Below are 15,671 nucleotides of genomic sequence, written 5' to 3'. Positions count from 1 at the left end.
TTTAATGGCAACTTTTTTAAGGATTTATTTCTTTATTTTGAATTTCAGAGTTACATGAGAGAGAGAGAGAAACAGAGAGAAAGGGCGAGAGAGAGATCTTCCATCTGCTGGTTCACTCCCCAGATGGCTGCAACAGCCGGGGCTGTGCCAGGCTGAAGCCACGTGGGTGCAGGAGCCCAAGCACTTGGGCCATCCTCTGTTGCTTTTCTCAGGCCATTAGCAGGGAGCTGGATCAGAAGTGCAGCAGCTGGGACAGGCACAGGAACCCATCTGGGAAGCCAGCGTCGCAGGTGGCAGCTTTACCTATTATGCCAGAGTGCTAGTCACTTAATGGCAATTTCAGCAAAATCACTTAGCTTGATAATTTTTTTTCATTGAGTTCTTTAAACCACATGCAGTAGAACAGCCCTTGTCTAGACTGTTGAAGAACAGTTTTCTTAGTTTTTTTTTTTTTATATCATTCTTTTTTTTTCTTTTTCTTTCTCGGACTAAACAGGAGAGGGAGGAGGAAGAGGGGTGGGAGAGTGGGGTGGTACTGTGGGAAGAATTACTATGTTCCTAATGTTGTATTTATGAGATACATAAAATTAAAAAAAAAGTAAAATAAACTGCATGCAGGTGAATTAGGTCAGAAGGAATTGGAAAGACATATAACTTTTCTATATATTTTGGCTTGTTTCCCTGCCACCTGTCCCCACTTCCCAACTTCAGGTTGCAGGAGGCCCTGACGCAGGTGCCAGGCTCCCTGAACAAACACCCTTCTCCCATCCACCCTGGGTAACTGTTGGTCCACCTGCTCCCTAAGTTGGGCATTTGCTGATGTGTATGCAAGAAGGGGGATCTTGGCTCATCCTGGCTTTGCTCTCCTCTTAGACTCTAAACCAAGATGGTGAACAAATCACTCAGGAAGCACCAGGAGTGAGGAGGGGAGGAGGGGAGAGGAGAGGGGAGCCAGGGTTGTGAGGAGTGGGGAGCTAGCAGGTGACCGTTTCTCTCAGTCCCTTGGGCTGGGTCTGAGCTTTCTTCTCTCTGTGGAAATGAGGCAGGGGAGGGCAGGTCCCCAGAACACTGGCAGGGCTGGGGGGTTCTCTGATAGCAGCTTCTGCAGAAGCTTCCTCCACTTTGATAGCCCCACTGCTGGAGCAGCCTCAGCAAACCACAGCCAAACCAGTGGGAAAAGGAAGGCCCTCAGTGGACTGTGTGCAGTGCCATGGAGAAGAGAATGAGAACCTGGGAGAGTCCCTAGAAATCAGGCTGCAGACTGTGCAGCCCAACGTCTGCAGGGCTGGGAGAAGCCTGGCAGAGTTTGACATACTGGGTGACAATGCTATGGCCGTATTCTCTTGCTGTGCCCTGTGGGCAAGGCACTGAATCTTTCTATGCCTCAGTTCCCCTACAAGAAGTAAGCCTGGTCAACCTACCTTGTCATTGTGAGGATTGAGAATAATATCTGCACAGTCAGTACCTAACACAGGTCAGAGGGGACTGGGTTCCCAGAAAGGGTGGGTATGGGACTAACAAAATTCTCTGAGCTTCTTTCACTTGGAAGACTCTGAAAGACCCTGATGGAGGAACTAAGATGTTTGGAGAAGGCTTTCCAAGTTTGAGAAGGAGACAAGATATGAGTGTGCATGACCATAACAGGAAATAGGTGGCCTCAGGGAATGGAGAACCAATAGCATTGCAAAGAGAGAGCAAAGCACACATCTTCCCATCCAGCAGCTCAGAGGATAAAAAATGAAAGATTTACTTGTTTATTTGAAAGGCTGAATTAGAGAAAAAATAAGACATATAGAGATCTTCCAGTGCTGGTTCATCCCCACATGGCTGGCTGAAGTCAAGAGCCAAGAACTCCATCCGGGTCTTTTGCAGCAATGGTAGGGGCCCAAGCACTTGGGCCATCTTCCACTGTTTTTCCAGGTGCATTAGCAGGGAGCTGGATCAGAAGTGGAGAAGTCAGGGCTCAAACAAGTGCTCTTATGGGATGCTGGCATTGCAGGCAACAACAGCGTTGGCCCCGAGAAAATGTTGTATATGAGTTGGGCCTTCAAAGGGGAGTTTTAGTAGAAAAATCCACTACGTGGGGGTATAACAAGAACCGAGGATTAATGGGGTAAACACCTGCGACTATCTGGGGAACACTGGTGGGCTGGATATTACAGTATGTGTGCCCTATGTGAACAAAACTGGAAGGCAGCAAAGCTGTCCATAGAGCTAGGAGGTAAAATAAGGCCAGAGGCTTTCATGCCTGGAGTGCCCAGCTTACGTGTTCAGAATTCGCTGGGAAACAGGGAACCATGGCAGGTTTTTGATTGCAGGTTTTTGAAGCAACTGCTCCCCCTTGTCAGGGTGTCCACATCCTCCAGAACAGGGGCCTGGCCCAGCATCCTGCTTCATCAGATAACAAGGACTGTGGCCACCACCGAACAGGCAGACAAGCGAGGGCAGGCGGGCAGGGAGAGGTAGTAGTGAGTTACACCGTTATAAATACACTTTAGGGCCGTGTGGCTTGGACATAAATCCCCTCACTGTGTTCAGGTGATGTCACCCGACGCTCGGCGGTATTTATAGCTTTGTTCACTGTTCCCTGGGATTTTTTTTTTTCCTTTCTTTTTTGCACATTTGAGGTAGTATGTGTCTCCCACACACACACTCACCCTGAACAACAGGAGATAAACTTTTATAGCATTACTGCTCATCTCCCAGCTCCTGGGAAGGGCGATTTCCTGGAGCTTATCAAATGCCTACTTAGTGGGGAAGTTCCTCCTGCAACCTAATTGCCAGTCCTCTGGCTTTGTACTCTGTGAAACAGAGCCCAGCCCCCTGTCTCCTCCAGGAAATCGTCTGCAGAACTCAGAATGCGGAACATCTCCCTCTCTTGTCTAGGTCCTAAAGCCCACTGCGTGTCAGGTGCTCTGGGGACAGCAGTGACCAGGACTGGCCCAGTCTGCACCCGAGAAGGGCTTGCACTCCAGCAGGGGACGCAGGTACTGAATACTTAAGGACAAGTGTGATGAATGTGACAGGAGGAAGCAGGGGGTGCTTGGGGGCAATGACAAGGTGAGCTAAGCTGTTTGGGAATTAGCGAGGCTTCCGTGGAGAAGTGACCTGTAGGGTGGGGTCTGAGGAACGATGAGGAGGACCTAATCCAGGGGGACAATGGGAGAGGTGAAGGCCCTGAGTGGAAAAGAACATTGGGGCCGGCACTGTGGAGTAGCGAGTAAAGCCGCCACCTACAGTGCCGGCATCCCATATGGACACGGGTTTGAGTCCCAGCTGTTCCACTTCTGATCCAGCTCTCTGCTATGGCCTGGGAAAGCAGTGGAAGATGGCCCAGACGCTTGGGCCCATGCACTCGTGTGGGAGACCTGGAAGAAGCTCCTGGCTACAGATCAGCGCAGCTCCGGCAGTTGCAGCCATCTGGGGAGTGATCCAGTGGATGGAAGACTTTCTCTCTCTCTCTCTCTCCCTCCTTCTGCCTCTGCCTCTCTATAGCTTTGCAAAAGAAAAGAACATTGCAGGCAAAGGAATAGTGTTTGTAGAGGCCCCAGTCAGGAGAGAAATTCGATGATACAAGTCCCAAGAACTCGGAGACGCCCGGTGAATCTGGAGTATGAGGGAGAAGAAGGGGAGTGGGGGCACTCTGAGCCTGGGAGGCGAGGCAAAGCGGCTCGGCAGGCCCTGGGATCCCAGGCAAAGATGCTCTGCCTGACCCCAGGGGGAGGGCAGTCACCAGTGAGTTTTAAGAGGAGAGTGACGTTGTCACATGCGAGCTTGAGAAGGAGCTTTGGAGAGTGGGACTGAGGAGGCAGGGGCCTGACCACAGCAGGAGACGGCACTGCGTGCACCGGGTGGCAGCAGCGCAGATAGGAGGAAATGGACCACTATCTTGGAAAAAGCAAACAGCAGGATCTGGAGACTGACTGACTGGTCGTGAATGAGGAGGAAGACTAGGCAATCAAGGACAGATGCACAGGTGTCTGGTTTGAAAACAGGATGGAGAAGGGCTGATTTTTTTTTTTTTCAGATATCCTTGAAAAAAATTTTTTACAATTATTTATTTACTTGAAAATGAGAAAGAGAGAGAGTGTCTTCAATCTGCTGATCTGCTGGTTCACGCCCCAAACGGCCACAACAGCCAGGGCTGGATCAGACCAAAGCCAAGAGCCAGGAACTCCATCCAAGTCTCCCATGTGGGTAGCAGGGACCCAAGAACTTGAGCCATCATCTGCTGCTTCCCATTAGCAGGGAGCTGACTCAGAAGTGGAGTCACAGAGCCGGCGCTGTGGCGTAGAAGGTAAAGCTGCCACCTGCAGTACCGGCATCCCATATAGACTCCGGTTCGAGTTCCAGCTGCTCCACTTCCGATCCAGCTCTCTGCTGTGGCCTGGGAAAGCAATAGAAGATGGCCCAAGTGCTTGGGCCCCTGCACACACATGGGAGACCTGGAAGAACTTCCTGGCTCCTGGCTTCAGATCGGTGCAGTTCCAGCTATTATAGTCATCTAGGGAGTGAACCAGCGGGTGAAAGACCTCTCTCTCTCTCTCTCTCTCTCTCTCTCTCTAACTCTGACTTTCAAATAAATAAATAAATAAATCTTTAAAAAAAAAAGAAGTGGAGTCACCAGGACTCAAACTGGCTCTCTGATATGGGTTGCAGGCATTCTGAGCAGTGGATTAACCCACTATACCACAACCCTCACATCTGGGAGAGAAACATTTTTGTATGTATTGTCTTTGGAAAATGTTACTTTTGAGGTATCTTTGGAAAAAATATTTTGGGGTGTCATTTTTGAGGGAGGGCCATTGAAAGAATAGTCAGGATTTGTTTTTATTGGTTTGTTTTTGGTGTGTGTGTGTGGGGGGGGTCATTTCCTCTCCGGATTTGCTTTCTCTGGATCTATTTCTAAAACCCAGACTACGATTCTGCGTGGGGAGGACTAGGGATGGGGCTGCAGCTAGAGGAAGATTTGATGGTCAGGGCTAAGGGCTCGTGAAAGAGGGGAGCTGCCATTGCCTGCAAGCAGGGATCTTGGTACCAGGCCCATGCTGCTGGCTCAGCCTTGCAGGCTAGGCTAGAAGCCGTGGAGAGACATTAAACCAACATTCTCCATCTGTCCGTTTAGGAAATGCCACCCAAGCCAGCAGCCAGACCCTGCCTGGCGGGCACTGCGAGGCCCGTTCTCTGGCACAGAAGCTGAACAGCCAGTGGAAGCAGGGAGGATGGCATCGGCCTGGCGTGTGGCTGTCACATGCAGGAAAGCCCACCAGATCACATGCAGGAGGTAGGAATCAGGAAATGGGCTCTTGACCTTGGGCCTCAGGAGGGAGTGTGGCTCTGATTCCTCTTAGGAGAAAGGCCCCAAGAATTTCAAGAAGCAGTTGTTTGACTCAGAATATTTACTGAGCACCCCAATAAGCCCTTGTGGAACCCCTCCAACAGCCCTCTGCAGGAATGGTCCTTGACTCGTTATTAAAGGCCAAGAGTGCCACAGCACTACAGGGGTATTAGGGCTAGCAGGGAGCTATTCCCAGAGAGGGGAATTGCTTTATCAAAGGCCACCTTTCAGAATTTGCCTGCAGCTCCTAACTGTCCACACTCAACTCTAGGAATCTTTTCTTGCTGCTTTCAAGCTGAGTTCAGTAACCCCTGTTCTGCACTCTTAAGAAATATGAGCATGTTTCTCTCTCTGCACTTCCCAACCCTGGCGTAATTATCTGTCCGTCTTTCCCACTAGACCGTGAACTTCTGGAGAACCAGGGTATATGTGTCATTTTTCTTTGTATCCCAAGTGCTTAGCCTAATGCCTGACATACAGCAAGTGTTTAATACATGTTTGGGGGATGAATTGCATGGATGAACACATTAATTAATTAATTAATCAATCTCAATCAAAGCCCTTGGAAAATGTCCACCAGTGCTGGGGGGGAGTTTAAAGGTCAGAGTGACATTATTAGAAGTTGTGTTTTAAGTTAGTGACCTTCCTTATAATTATGGTTAATTAAGCTAATCCCTTATGTTTCCATTCATATGAATTTCATTCAGCTTCATACTTAAACCTACCAGGATGTTCAGTGTCCTCAAAACAACATCAGCCCACAATCCCAGCTGTCAACTCAATCTTGTTTCTAGCTTAGATGTTAACATAAACCACAGCTTGTAACCCAGGCCTGACAGTAAATGGACCTAACGCTGGATGGTTTTGGGTTTTCAAGGAAGCTCTGGGGAATGCTAACAGTAAAGAGACTTTAATTTCCAAGGAAACTAAAACCAAAGGTTAAAGGAAGAAGAGACTTCCTGCTGTTTCAAGTTACAGAATAGTCAGGGCTGTTTAGATGTAAGGAGTGCCTTTGCTGATGAAAGCATTCGGAATGACTCTGGGGTAATAACGTGAGAAAGTCGGAATTAGGGAGATAGATGGCCTGAGAGGCAAGAGGCTGGCGTCCTGGTCCCCGCTTTACTGTAATTTGCTTTGTGACCTGTGACAGATCATTTTACCATCTTGAAGGGGAATTGACTTCATGTTTTCTGAATCCTTACCCAGTTCCGAAGCTTGGCATTAGAGTCATTAGTTCATGTTCTGTTCTCTGTTTTATCCTAATTAAGTCTATCCGCCACTCTTCCATCCCCTCCCACACACTGACTCCCCATCTTAGTGTCTCTGCTCAGGGTGTCCGAACCCTCATCCTCTTCTATCTCTCTCTGAGCAGGTCCCTTCAATTGGAATGCTCACTGGAGCAGGCCTCTTCCAATCCCTGTGAGCTCAGACAATGAAATCCTCATTAAACCTAATGAGAGATAACTGGTCCATTTAGCACAAATTGTCTCCCCATATTGGAGCTGGAATATGGAGCACTGAAGAGGGCTGGAAATCGGTAGTCGGTGTGGATTGGAGTTGTTCACAGGCAGTGGTGTACCTGGTCCATACATGCTGAGACCCTATCTGTGCTGAACCCGGCCTTCCTAAGCACCTGCCTCTAGGCATCACCAACCCAACTGAAACCATCTCTTCCTAGACATTCTGGACCCTGCTCCTCAGTAGACTGCTCCTTGTGGGGTTCAACTTTCAATCTTCTTCAATAGCAGCATCCGCTCCCTCACATATCCTCTGTCATCCGAGCCCCATCCATGGAAACCTACCTCGGTCCACTTTCCTCTCCTCCTTCTCCTCTTCCTCCTTAAGATTTATTTATTTAGTTGAAAAAGAAAGGGGTGGGGGAGGAGGTATCGTCCATCTGCTGTTTCACTCCCCAAATGGCCATAATAGCTAGGGCTGGGTTGGCCTAAGCCAGGAGCCAGGAGCTTCACCCGGGTCTCCCACATGGATGCAGGGGCCCAAGCACTTGGGCCATCTTCTGCTGCTTTCCCAGGCACATTAGCAGGGAGCTGGATCATAAATGGAGCAACTGGCACTTGAACCGGTGCCCATATGAGATGCCGGTGCTACAGGCAGTGGCGTAACTGTGCCACAGTACCAGCCCCCACTTTCTCCTTCTGTAGTGGCAGAGGATGGCCACTTAATAACTTCACTGGAACCCATCATGCCCTGCGGTATGCATCCTCACATCTTCAGGCCCCAGGGAGCTAGGCCTGCACAAGGCATCTTCATTACTCAGCATGGAGGTGGGAGGGTCTCTGTAGGGTTTCGACTGCTGAGACCACTGGTCCCTCGCAAAGCATTGAGCACAGTTGGAAAACGTGAGATGAGAACTCACAGTTTGCAGCCCGATAATTTCTCTATTTCTCTTCTCAGTTCTTTTGTAGGACCAGGTACTCTTCACAGAGAGGCTAGGTGTAGCTGGACCAGGTTCAGTGGCCCCTGGCCACTGCAGAGTGGTCTGGAATGTTTTGGGTGATGCTAAATTCTTCTTCCCACCCCTCCCTTTCCCCTCACAGTACAGACTGGAATCTCTTCCCCCATTTCCTCTGATCTTACTCATGTACATCTCAAAAGCTGGCCACCGAAGAGCAAGAGAAAAGGGACTAGGATAGTAGCAGGAAGTTCAAAGCCTAACATCTGGAAGGACTTAGGCAGCCACCTGGGCTGCAAGACACAAAAGTGAAGGAACCAAGAGCTGCCTTTGCCGGGCGGACTCTGGAGAAGCCGTGTGCGTCTCACCGCTCTGGGCTGCAGTCACTGCAGCAGGTGCTTCCTTGTCTCAGGGACTCAGGGTTTCCTCTAGGGCCGAGACGGCTTTCCAGGCTGAGAACCGGCATCTTGGCCTCTCTCTCCTCCATGTCTGGTAAGCAGCAGGGACAATCCTCCACCCGCCTCTGGGGAGAAAGGGGACAATTTATAGAACTGTTCTGCTGCTCTTAGCCCTCATCGAGACACAGAATTTGTTTCTGTCTCTCAAGGTGGCTTTTCCTGCTGGTGGTCATAAATTGCCTTCCTGCTCACTCCCTGACCTCTTGATCTTTTTGCTTTTGTGCTCCAAAAATTATTAATATTTCTCTTAACTCCGTATATAACCTTTGGCTGGGCCTCTCATTTTTTTTCTCGGTGAAGTAGCGTCCTCAGGGATGACTGCCTGCCCCTCCACGCCTGCATGCTCCTGTCTGGCCAAGGCTCTCTCCGCTCCACCTTCCATTTTCTCTTGCTCTTCTTTTCCTGAAGACAGATTCACAGCAGGAAGATACCAAAGGTCCCTGCTTTGGGGAGCTGCAAAACTGAAAATAATCACAGGTAGCATTTACTGAGTATCCAGTGTGTGTGCAGCCCTGCTCTAGCAGCAGTACAGATAAGCACTCCCCGGCTCCTCACAAGCACCCCATAAGGTAAGTGCTGTTATTATCCACACTTGGAGATGAAGAAACCAAAAATCAGAGATTAAAGACATAAGCTGTCTGAGAAAGCGAGCGGCAGAACTTGGACTTGATCCCCTCGGTCTTCATCCAGTGCCAACTTGCCTAACTCTGGAGCATTCTGCCACCTCTCCAAGGGGAGGAGCTTGCCCAGCTACTTCTCTGCCCTCAGGGAGCCCCAACCTGAGTGGCATACACAGCCTTTGCCCCAAAGGAGCCCCAAGTCTGATAGGGGAGGCAGATCTCCCAGTCCCCACTTGATGAGAGTTAGGTGACTGTTTTCCAGGAGACTCTGTTAACCCAGTGAGAGTAAGCCCTGCAGCCATGAGAATGGAGAAAAGTGGGGGAGCACCTTTGGGGTTGCCTCCAGGGAAATGAGGCCACACAGGATTGTCAGGAAGCAGAAGTGCTTATTGAGAGAAGAGGCCAGGGCACCCCCGGGGGGTGTTCAGGCAATGCCTGGACAGCTGGGCTTTGCTTAGCTCGGAGCCCATTCGAGTTGCCTGGGGGTATGTTTAAAAACACCGCTTGGGTTTCACCCAGAAACATTTCATCATTGGGGGTGAGGCCATAGCCCTCCTGTCAGGAGATTCTAATGCACAGCTGGCGTTGAGGACACCAGGTAGAGGCTGGGTCTTGAGATCTGGGATCTGGCATGCCGAGCAGTTACATGGAGCGCATTCTGGAGAAGGAGTTTGCCATGGGCTGAGCAGGTGAGGATCTGGAATTACAGGGAGAGGGGGAAGGAAAGTTAAGGGACCAGGAGAGAGATTGCTGCGTGGGCTGTCAGGGAGCTGGCACACTCAGCTCCTCTGTTGCTGGGATATGGAGGTGAGATAGGAGGCCCAAGGGAAGTCAAAAGCTTTGATAACCCAATTCCTCCTCACTCTGAGAATAGCTATGAAGCCTGCATAGCAGAAATTGAAAGACAGGCAAGGAGCACTAAGCTAAGAATATGCTTATGTAAGAATAAGATAAGAATATTCTTTCTTTGCTTAGGGACTTTTCTTCCTAACATTTTCCTAAATCACTATCCTCTGGCCCTCCCGTCCATGCACCTACACACAGAGGGAAATGGGATAAGGCCGTCTCACAGATCTCCCCCATCCCAGGACCTCTCCCTTTGCTATACCGGGTACCTGCTAGTCTTCCCCTCGATGCCTGAGCAAATCCCTAGCCTCCTTCAGGTCTGTGCTCAAACGTTACTTTAGTAGGGCAGCTAACCTTGATTACTTTTAAGAGTAAGTTCTGCTCTCTCCCTTCCACTCTTCTTTATTTGTGTCTTGTAGCATTTACCACATCGTGTGCATTGTCTATTTTTCTTTTTTTATTTATTTTATTTATTTATTTTTTTGACAGGCAGAGTGGACAGTGAGAGAGAGAGACAGAGAGAAAGGTCTTCCTTTGCCGTTGGTTCACCCTCCAATGGCCACCGCGGCCAGTGCGCTGCGGCCGGCGCACCGCGCTGATCTGAAGGCAGGAGCCAGGTGCTTCTCCTGGTCTCCCATGGGGTGCAGGGCCCAAGCACTTGGGCCATCCTCCACTGCACTCCCGGGCCACAGCAGAGAGCTGGCCTGGAAGAGGGGCAACCGGGACAGAATCTGGCGCCCCGACCGGGAATAGAACCTGGTGTGCCGGCACCGCAAGGTGGAGGATTAGCCTATTGAGCCGCGGCACCGGCCCTATTTTTCTTTAAAAAAAAAAAAAAAATGTATGGTCTGGTGCTGTGGCATAGTGGATAAAGCCACTGCCTGCAGTGCCGGTATCCCATATGGGCACCAGTTCGAGTACTGGCTGCTCCACTTCTGATCCAGCTCTCTGCTATGGCCTGGGAAAGCATTAGAAGATGGGGCCCACCAGCGCCGCGACTCACTAGGCTAATCCTCTGCCTGCGGCGCCGGCACACCAGGTTCTAGTCCCGGTCGGGGCGCCAGATTCTGTCCCGGTTGCCCCTCTTCCAGGCCAGCTCTCTGCTGTGGCCCGGGAGTGCAGTGGAGGATGGCCCAAGTGCTTGGGCCCTGCACCCCATGGGAGACCAGGATAAGTACCTGGCTCCTGCCATCGGATCAGTGCGGTGTGCCGGCCGCAGTGGCCATTGGAGGGTGAACCAATGGCAAAGGAAGACCTTTCTCTCGGTCTCTCTCACTGTCCACTCTGCCTATCAAAAAAAAAAAAAAAAAAAAAGAAGATGGCCCAAGTCCTTGGGCCCCTGCCCCCTGCACCTGCATGGGGGACCCAGAGCAAGCTCATGGCTCCTGGCTTCAGATTGGCTTCAGCTGCAGCCATTGTGATCATTTAGGGAGTGAACCAGCAGATGGAAGATCTCTCTCTCTCTCTCTCTGCCTCTGCTTTTCAAATAAATAAATAAATAAATATATTTAAAAAAGTTACTTATCAGAGACTGGTGTTGTTGTACAGTGGGTTAGGAGCTCACTTGTGATGCCTGCATCCCACGTCAAAGTGCCAGTTTGAGTCTTGGCTACTCTGCTTCTGATCCTGCTTCCTGCTAATGTGCCTGGGAAAACAGTGGATGCTAGCCCAAGTGCTTGGACCCCTGTCATCCACAAGGGAAACCCAGATGGACTTCCTGGCTCTTGGCTTCAACCTGGACCAGCCCTAGCTGTTGTGGCCATTTTCAGAATGAAACAGATGCTAGACATCTCTCTCTCTCTTTTTCTCTCCCTCTCTCTCCCCCCTGGCTCTGTAACTCTGCTTCTCAAATAAACACTAAATCTTGAAAATGCATCATTTTAATATTTATTTGAAAGGCGAAGAGAGACAAAGACAAAGAGAGCTCTTCAATCCACTGGTTCACTTCCCAAATGCCCACAAAAGACAAAACTGGGCTAAGCAGATGTCGGGACCCAGAACTCACTGTGAGTCTGCCACCTGAGTGGCAGTGACCCCACATAATTGAGCCCTCACCTGCTTCCTCCCAGGGCATGCATTAGCAGGAAGCTGGATCTCAAGTAGAAAGGGCACTCAAACCCAGGCACTCAGATACGGGATGCGGCATCGTAATAACTCAGCCAAAAGTCTGTCCCCTTTTATTTTTCTGCCTTTCCCTCCCCTCCAGAATGGAACACTAAAAAGAAGGGACTTCTCCCCCACCACCCGTTCTTGTAGCCCCAAAGCTTAGAATTGAGACTGGAGTATAGAAGACACTAAGGAAGTATCTGTGGCTTGCATGTTTAATGAAGGAATACATGAAGAGCCCTTGCATGTCTCTGCGCTAGTGTGTGCGTGTGCTGGTTACATTCCTGGGTCTCTGGCCTAAGTACGGTTCTTTGTTTCTACACTGTGCTTGCCTGTGCACATGCGGCTTTGAACTATGTAAGTCTTCTCCGGACTGTGAGCATCAGCTTTCAGAGTAAGAGCTTGTGCGTTTTCCTGCCTGTGTTTCTGTGCCCTCTACTTGGCGCGGATGTTTCAGGATCCGGGGGAGGAAAGGCGAGTCCTGGCCGCCTGACGTCAGCAGAGGGCACCAGAGAGCCGTGCGCTTTGAGCTCAGGGCCTGAAAGGAAGAAGAAATGCTCGCTGGCAGCAGTTAGGGACCCAGGAGATGCAGAATGTGGGAGAAAAGAGGTGGAGACCTCTCTAGACCAGCAGGCATTACGGTAAAGTTGTGCAACTGCTGTGACTCTTGTGTTGTTTCCCCTCAGTTCATCCCCTAGGGTCCAGACCTCCAAGCACTGCCAGCAACGCTGGGACCAGAGGCTTCTGCTTAGGGCTTGGGAGAGGAGCTGGTTGCTAGACTGGGCCCTAGAGAAAGCGGACCCTTCCTGCAGCCCCTCATCACTCCCACCAGGAAGTCCCTCCCTCAGCCGCTCCTCCGTCTCCACCCCAAGGTATCTCAGACTCCTGCTTGGAGACCTTCTTTGGGCAGCCAGCTCTTCCCACGGGCTTGGAAGGGAGGCCGTGCCAGTCCTTGGCCTTCCAAGCTGGGCCGTGGTGCTGGCTAGCTTCTCCTTCTGGGTGGGTAGAGGCCCAGGGGGAACAAAGGAAGGAGGCAGCTGTGCCTCTCCAGGCTGCTGAGGGCTCCAACATTTAGCCTGGTCTCTGGCAGGGGCTCAAGGCAGGCCAAGTAGATTCTCTAGTTCTGGGGTTTTTAGGCCGGGAGAGGAATGTCTGCCCCTCCCCCCTCCAACATTCACTAGCCAGTGGAGAATTCTTCATTGAGGGGATCTAGGAATTAGCTTCTGGTCTTTCTTTCTTTTTTTCTTTTTTTGAGATCTGTATGCTCTTTAACTCCCTGGCAGCCTACCAGACACACACACACACACACACACACACACACACTCTTCCTCATCACAGCCATCCTCTGCGTACGAGGCTTATCCTCAGACCCTGTCCCCCCAACCCCGACCCTCCGCTACAAACCCACAGCCCGGGACCGAGACCGCGTCTGTAAACGGGCGGCAGCGCGGGCGGGCAGGGGTCCAGCCGCCCCTGCGCCGGAGCCCGCGATGTCACGCTCCTGATCCGCGTCGCCTTGCCCTCAATTCCGTTCTCTCGGCCGCCCTTGCGTCTCGGTGCCAGCGAGGGGTGCGAGTGTGCGCGCGCGCTGGGGGGCAGGGGAGGCGGCGGAGGGAGGCGCCGTCGGGGGGGAGAGAGCAGACGTCAGGAGGAGGGCGGGCGCGCGGCGCGGGCGGCCGGAGCTCGGGGGAGCGGGCGCGATCGAGAGGAGGACTCGTCCGAGGGGCTGGGGGGAGGAGGCTGCCAGGGGGAAACCGCGGGAAGGGAAGTGAGTTTGTGCGAGCGGGAGTGTGCGTGTGCGCGCGGCGCGTGTGCAGGGGCGGGCGCGGCGGCGGGGGGCGGGCTCGCGGGCTCCCCTCCTCCCCAGCCCGCTCCTCTCTCGCTCGCCAACTCCGGGCCCCAGCCGCTGGCGGGCGCGCGGCGGGCGGGCAGCATGCTGAGCCTCCTCGTCTGGATCCTCACTCTCTCCGATACTTTCTCCCAAGGTAAGGGCCCCCAGACGCCACCACCTCGCCCCCCTCTCTCCGCGACCCCCGGCGCCCGGACGCCCCGGCGCCGCCCGGGGAGCGGCCCGCGGGCAGCCGCCGGGCTCCAGACGCCACGAGGCGGGGGGAACGGGGTCCGGGCGCGGAGTCGCCGGGGCCGGCGAGGAGGAGTTTTCCGTTGATTCATCCAAGTTGTTTGCTCTGGTTGAGCGGGAGAACGGAGAATTGGGGGCCGCCGGGGCTGGGGGTCCGAGCGAAAAACGGAAAAGTCTTTCCCGGAGCCCCCCGGCAGCCCGACTTAGCCCCAGTCCCTGTGGCCGGGGTCCGGACGCCAGGGTTTCGCCCGGCCAGGGTGGGATTTCAGATTTTGGGGTGGGGTGCGCGGGCAGCCGGGGCCCCGGGCTACCCCCGAGATGCTGCTCAGAGGATCGGTCTCCCTAGCTCCCTCCCGTTCAGCCTGTCGGGGTGCCTGCTTTTGAACCGCGGCTCCAAGCTGCCGGGGCCGCCCCCTCTAGAGAAAGCTACGGTGGCAGGGAGCGGAGGGGGCCTCCGAGCCTGGGGCGAGGGGGAGTGGGAGCCGTGGGCCGCGCCGGCTGTGGGCGGGGAGTGGAGTTCCCAATACAGCGGCAGGCCCAGTGGATGTGTTAGGGGCACTTACTGGGGGGGACACCCCGCTTGGGGTCGGGGAAGTGCCGAAGTCTGGGGGCTTATTTGGAAGTGGCAGGGGAGAGGCTGGGAGGCCACGGCTATGGTTAAGAGAGGTGAGGATATTGGTGGATCCCGGGCAGGGCTGAGCTGGGGGAGGGAAGAGGGGGAGGAAACCGAGGGTCTAGACTCCAGGCAGGAATGGGGTCTGTGGGAGTGTGTTCTTACCTCTGGGGTCTGCCTCTAAGCAAGATTTAATCCTGTCGGGTTCACTCCCCCCCCCTTCAACCCCCTCCCTCCATGAAGCTGACACAGAGAAATTGACACAGAAACACCATAAAACAGTCACAGACAGGGAGACAGACTGCTCACCTACTGAGACGCAGACATACCAGCAGACATCCCCCACACTGAGACAGACACATGGACACAAAGGCGCTGACATCTCCGAGGGTCACGGATTCCTCCCCAGATTGGCACACACATCCTGCCCCAGAGCGCCAAAACTCAGACAGGGAACATGTGTGCAGGCAGCCTTTACAAGGACACGCGCGCAGGCACACACACACACACACACACACACACACACACACAGAGGCGTGCAGGAGCCCTTCTACAGATACCAGCCCTGGAGCAAACAAAGAAACTTGAACAGACATTGGTACAGCCAGACACCTATGGAGCTGTATAGACTACAAAATGGAGGAGGTGGTCTCTTTTTGGGGAGTGGGGGTGTGGATCTGGGAAGAGGGCAGTGGGCTTGGGGAGGGCAGCCTCAGGCATGGCTCAATGCTCACTTTCCTTCTTAGGTTTGTGGGTGTGTGTGTGTGTGTGTGGTGTGGGCTGCTGTGCCGGACACCCCGTTTCCCAGCCAGAACCCTCCCCGGGGCTGAGTTGTTGGGGCCCTGTCTTCTTCCGCCTTTCCCTCCTGCACACGCTGAACACACGGGAAGGGCACACATGTCTGGTGTGAGCTGAGAGTGGGAGGGGGTGCTGGGGAAGGAGGCCTGGCCCTGGGGTTGGCAGGCCAGGCCGGGCACTTGGCAGAAAGTTGGGAAGATGACTTAAGTTTTGACTCTGTTCAGTCAGGCTGCTGTGGTGGGGGAAGGGGCGGGTGGGAGGGGGAGGGACCCTGGGTCAATATTGGTATGTGGAGGGGGGGCAGCTCCTGTCTGCCCCTTTCCTGGAGCCCTGGCATGTCAGCAACATGGATAGGAAGGAGCTTTAAGGAACAAAAGCTGCAGTTAGCAAACAGGAGAG

The 15,671-nt window shown here is 53.0% G+C and overlaps 1 protein-coding gene and 1 long non-coding RNA gene across 6 annotated transcripts in view; one reads left to right on the top strand and one right to left on the bottom strand.

Annotated features, from left to right (window-relative positions):
* Nucleotides 1-11,981: 11,981 nt before the first annotated feature.
* Nucleotides 11,982-13,319, bottom strand: LOC138850394 (uncharacterized). Its single transcript, XR_011390109.2, has 2 exons — nt 13,186-13,319; nt 11,982-12,319 (listed from the first exon to the last, which is right to left on the bottom strand). It is a non-coding gene; the product is annotated as an uncharacterized LOC138850394 (long non-coding RNA).
* KIRREL1 (kirre like nephrin family adhesion molecule 1) overlaps nt 12,509-15,671 on the top strand; it is a 102,240-nt gene continuing 99,077 nt past the window's right edge. For 2 of the 5 annotated variants that reach the window (XM_070076877.2, XM_070076875.2), the window contains exon 1: nt 13,569-13,766. In XM_070076877.2, coding sequence (XP_069932978.2) covers nt 13,715-13,766 — 52 coding nt within the window. In that variant the 5' untranslated portion in view covers nt 13,569-13,714. Of the gene's footprint in view, nt 12,654-13,507; nt 13,767-15,671 lie in introns of those variants that run through there. The other 3 variants (XM_070076876.2, XM_008264257.5, XM_008264256.5) reach the window with 3 other exon arrangements.

The sequence above is a fragment of the Oryctolagus cuniculus genome, chromosome 7 (genome assembly GCF_051225735.1).
Source record: "Oryctolagus cuniculus isolate XC-2025 breed Fujian yellow rabbit chromosome 7, ASM5122573v1, whole genome shotgun sequence".
Lineage (NCBI taxonomy): Eukaryota > Metazoa > Chordata > Mammalia > Lagomorpha > Leporidae > Oryctolagus > Oryctolagus cuniculus.
Note: the sequence above shows the minus strand (reverse complement) of the source record. Positions and strands in the feature narration are given on the sequence as shown.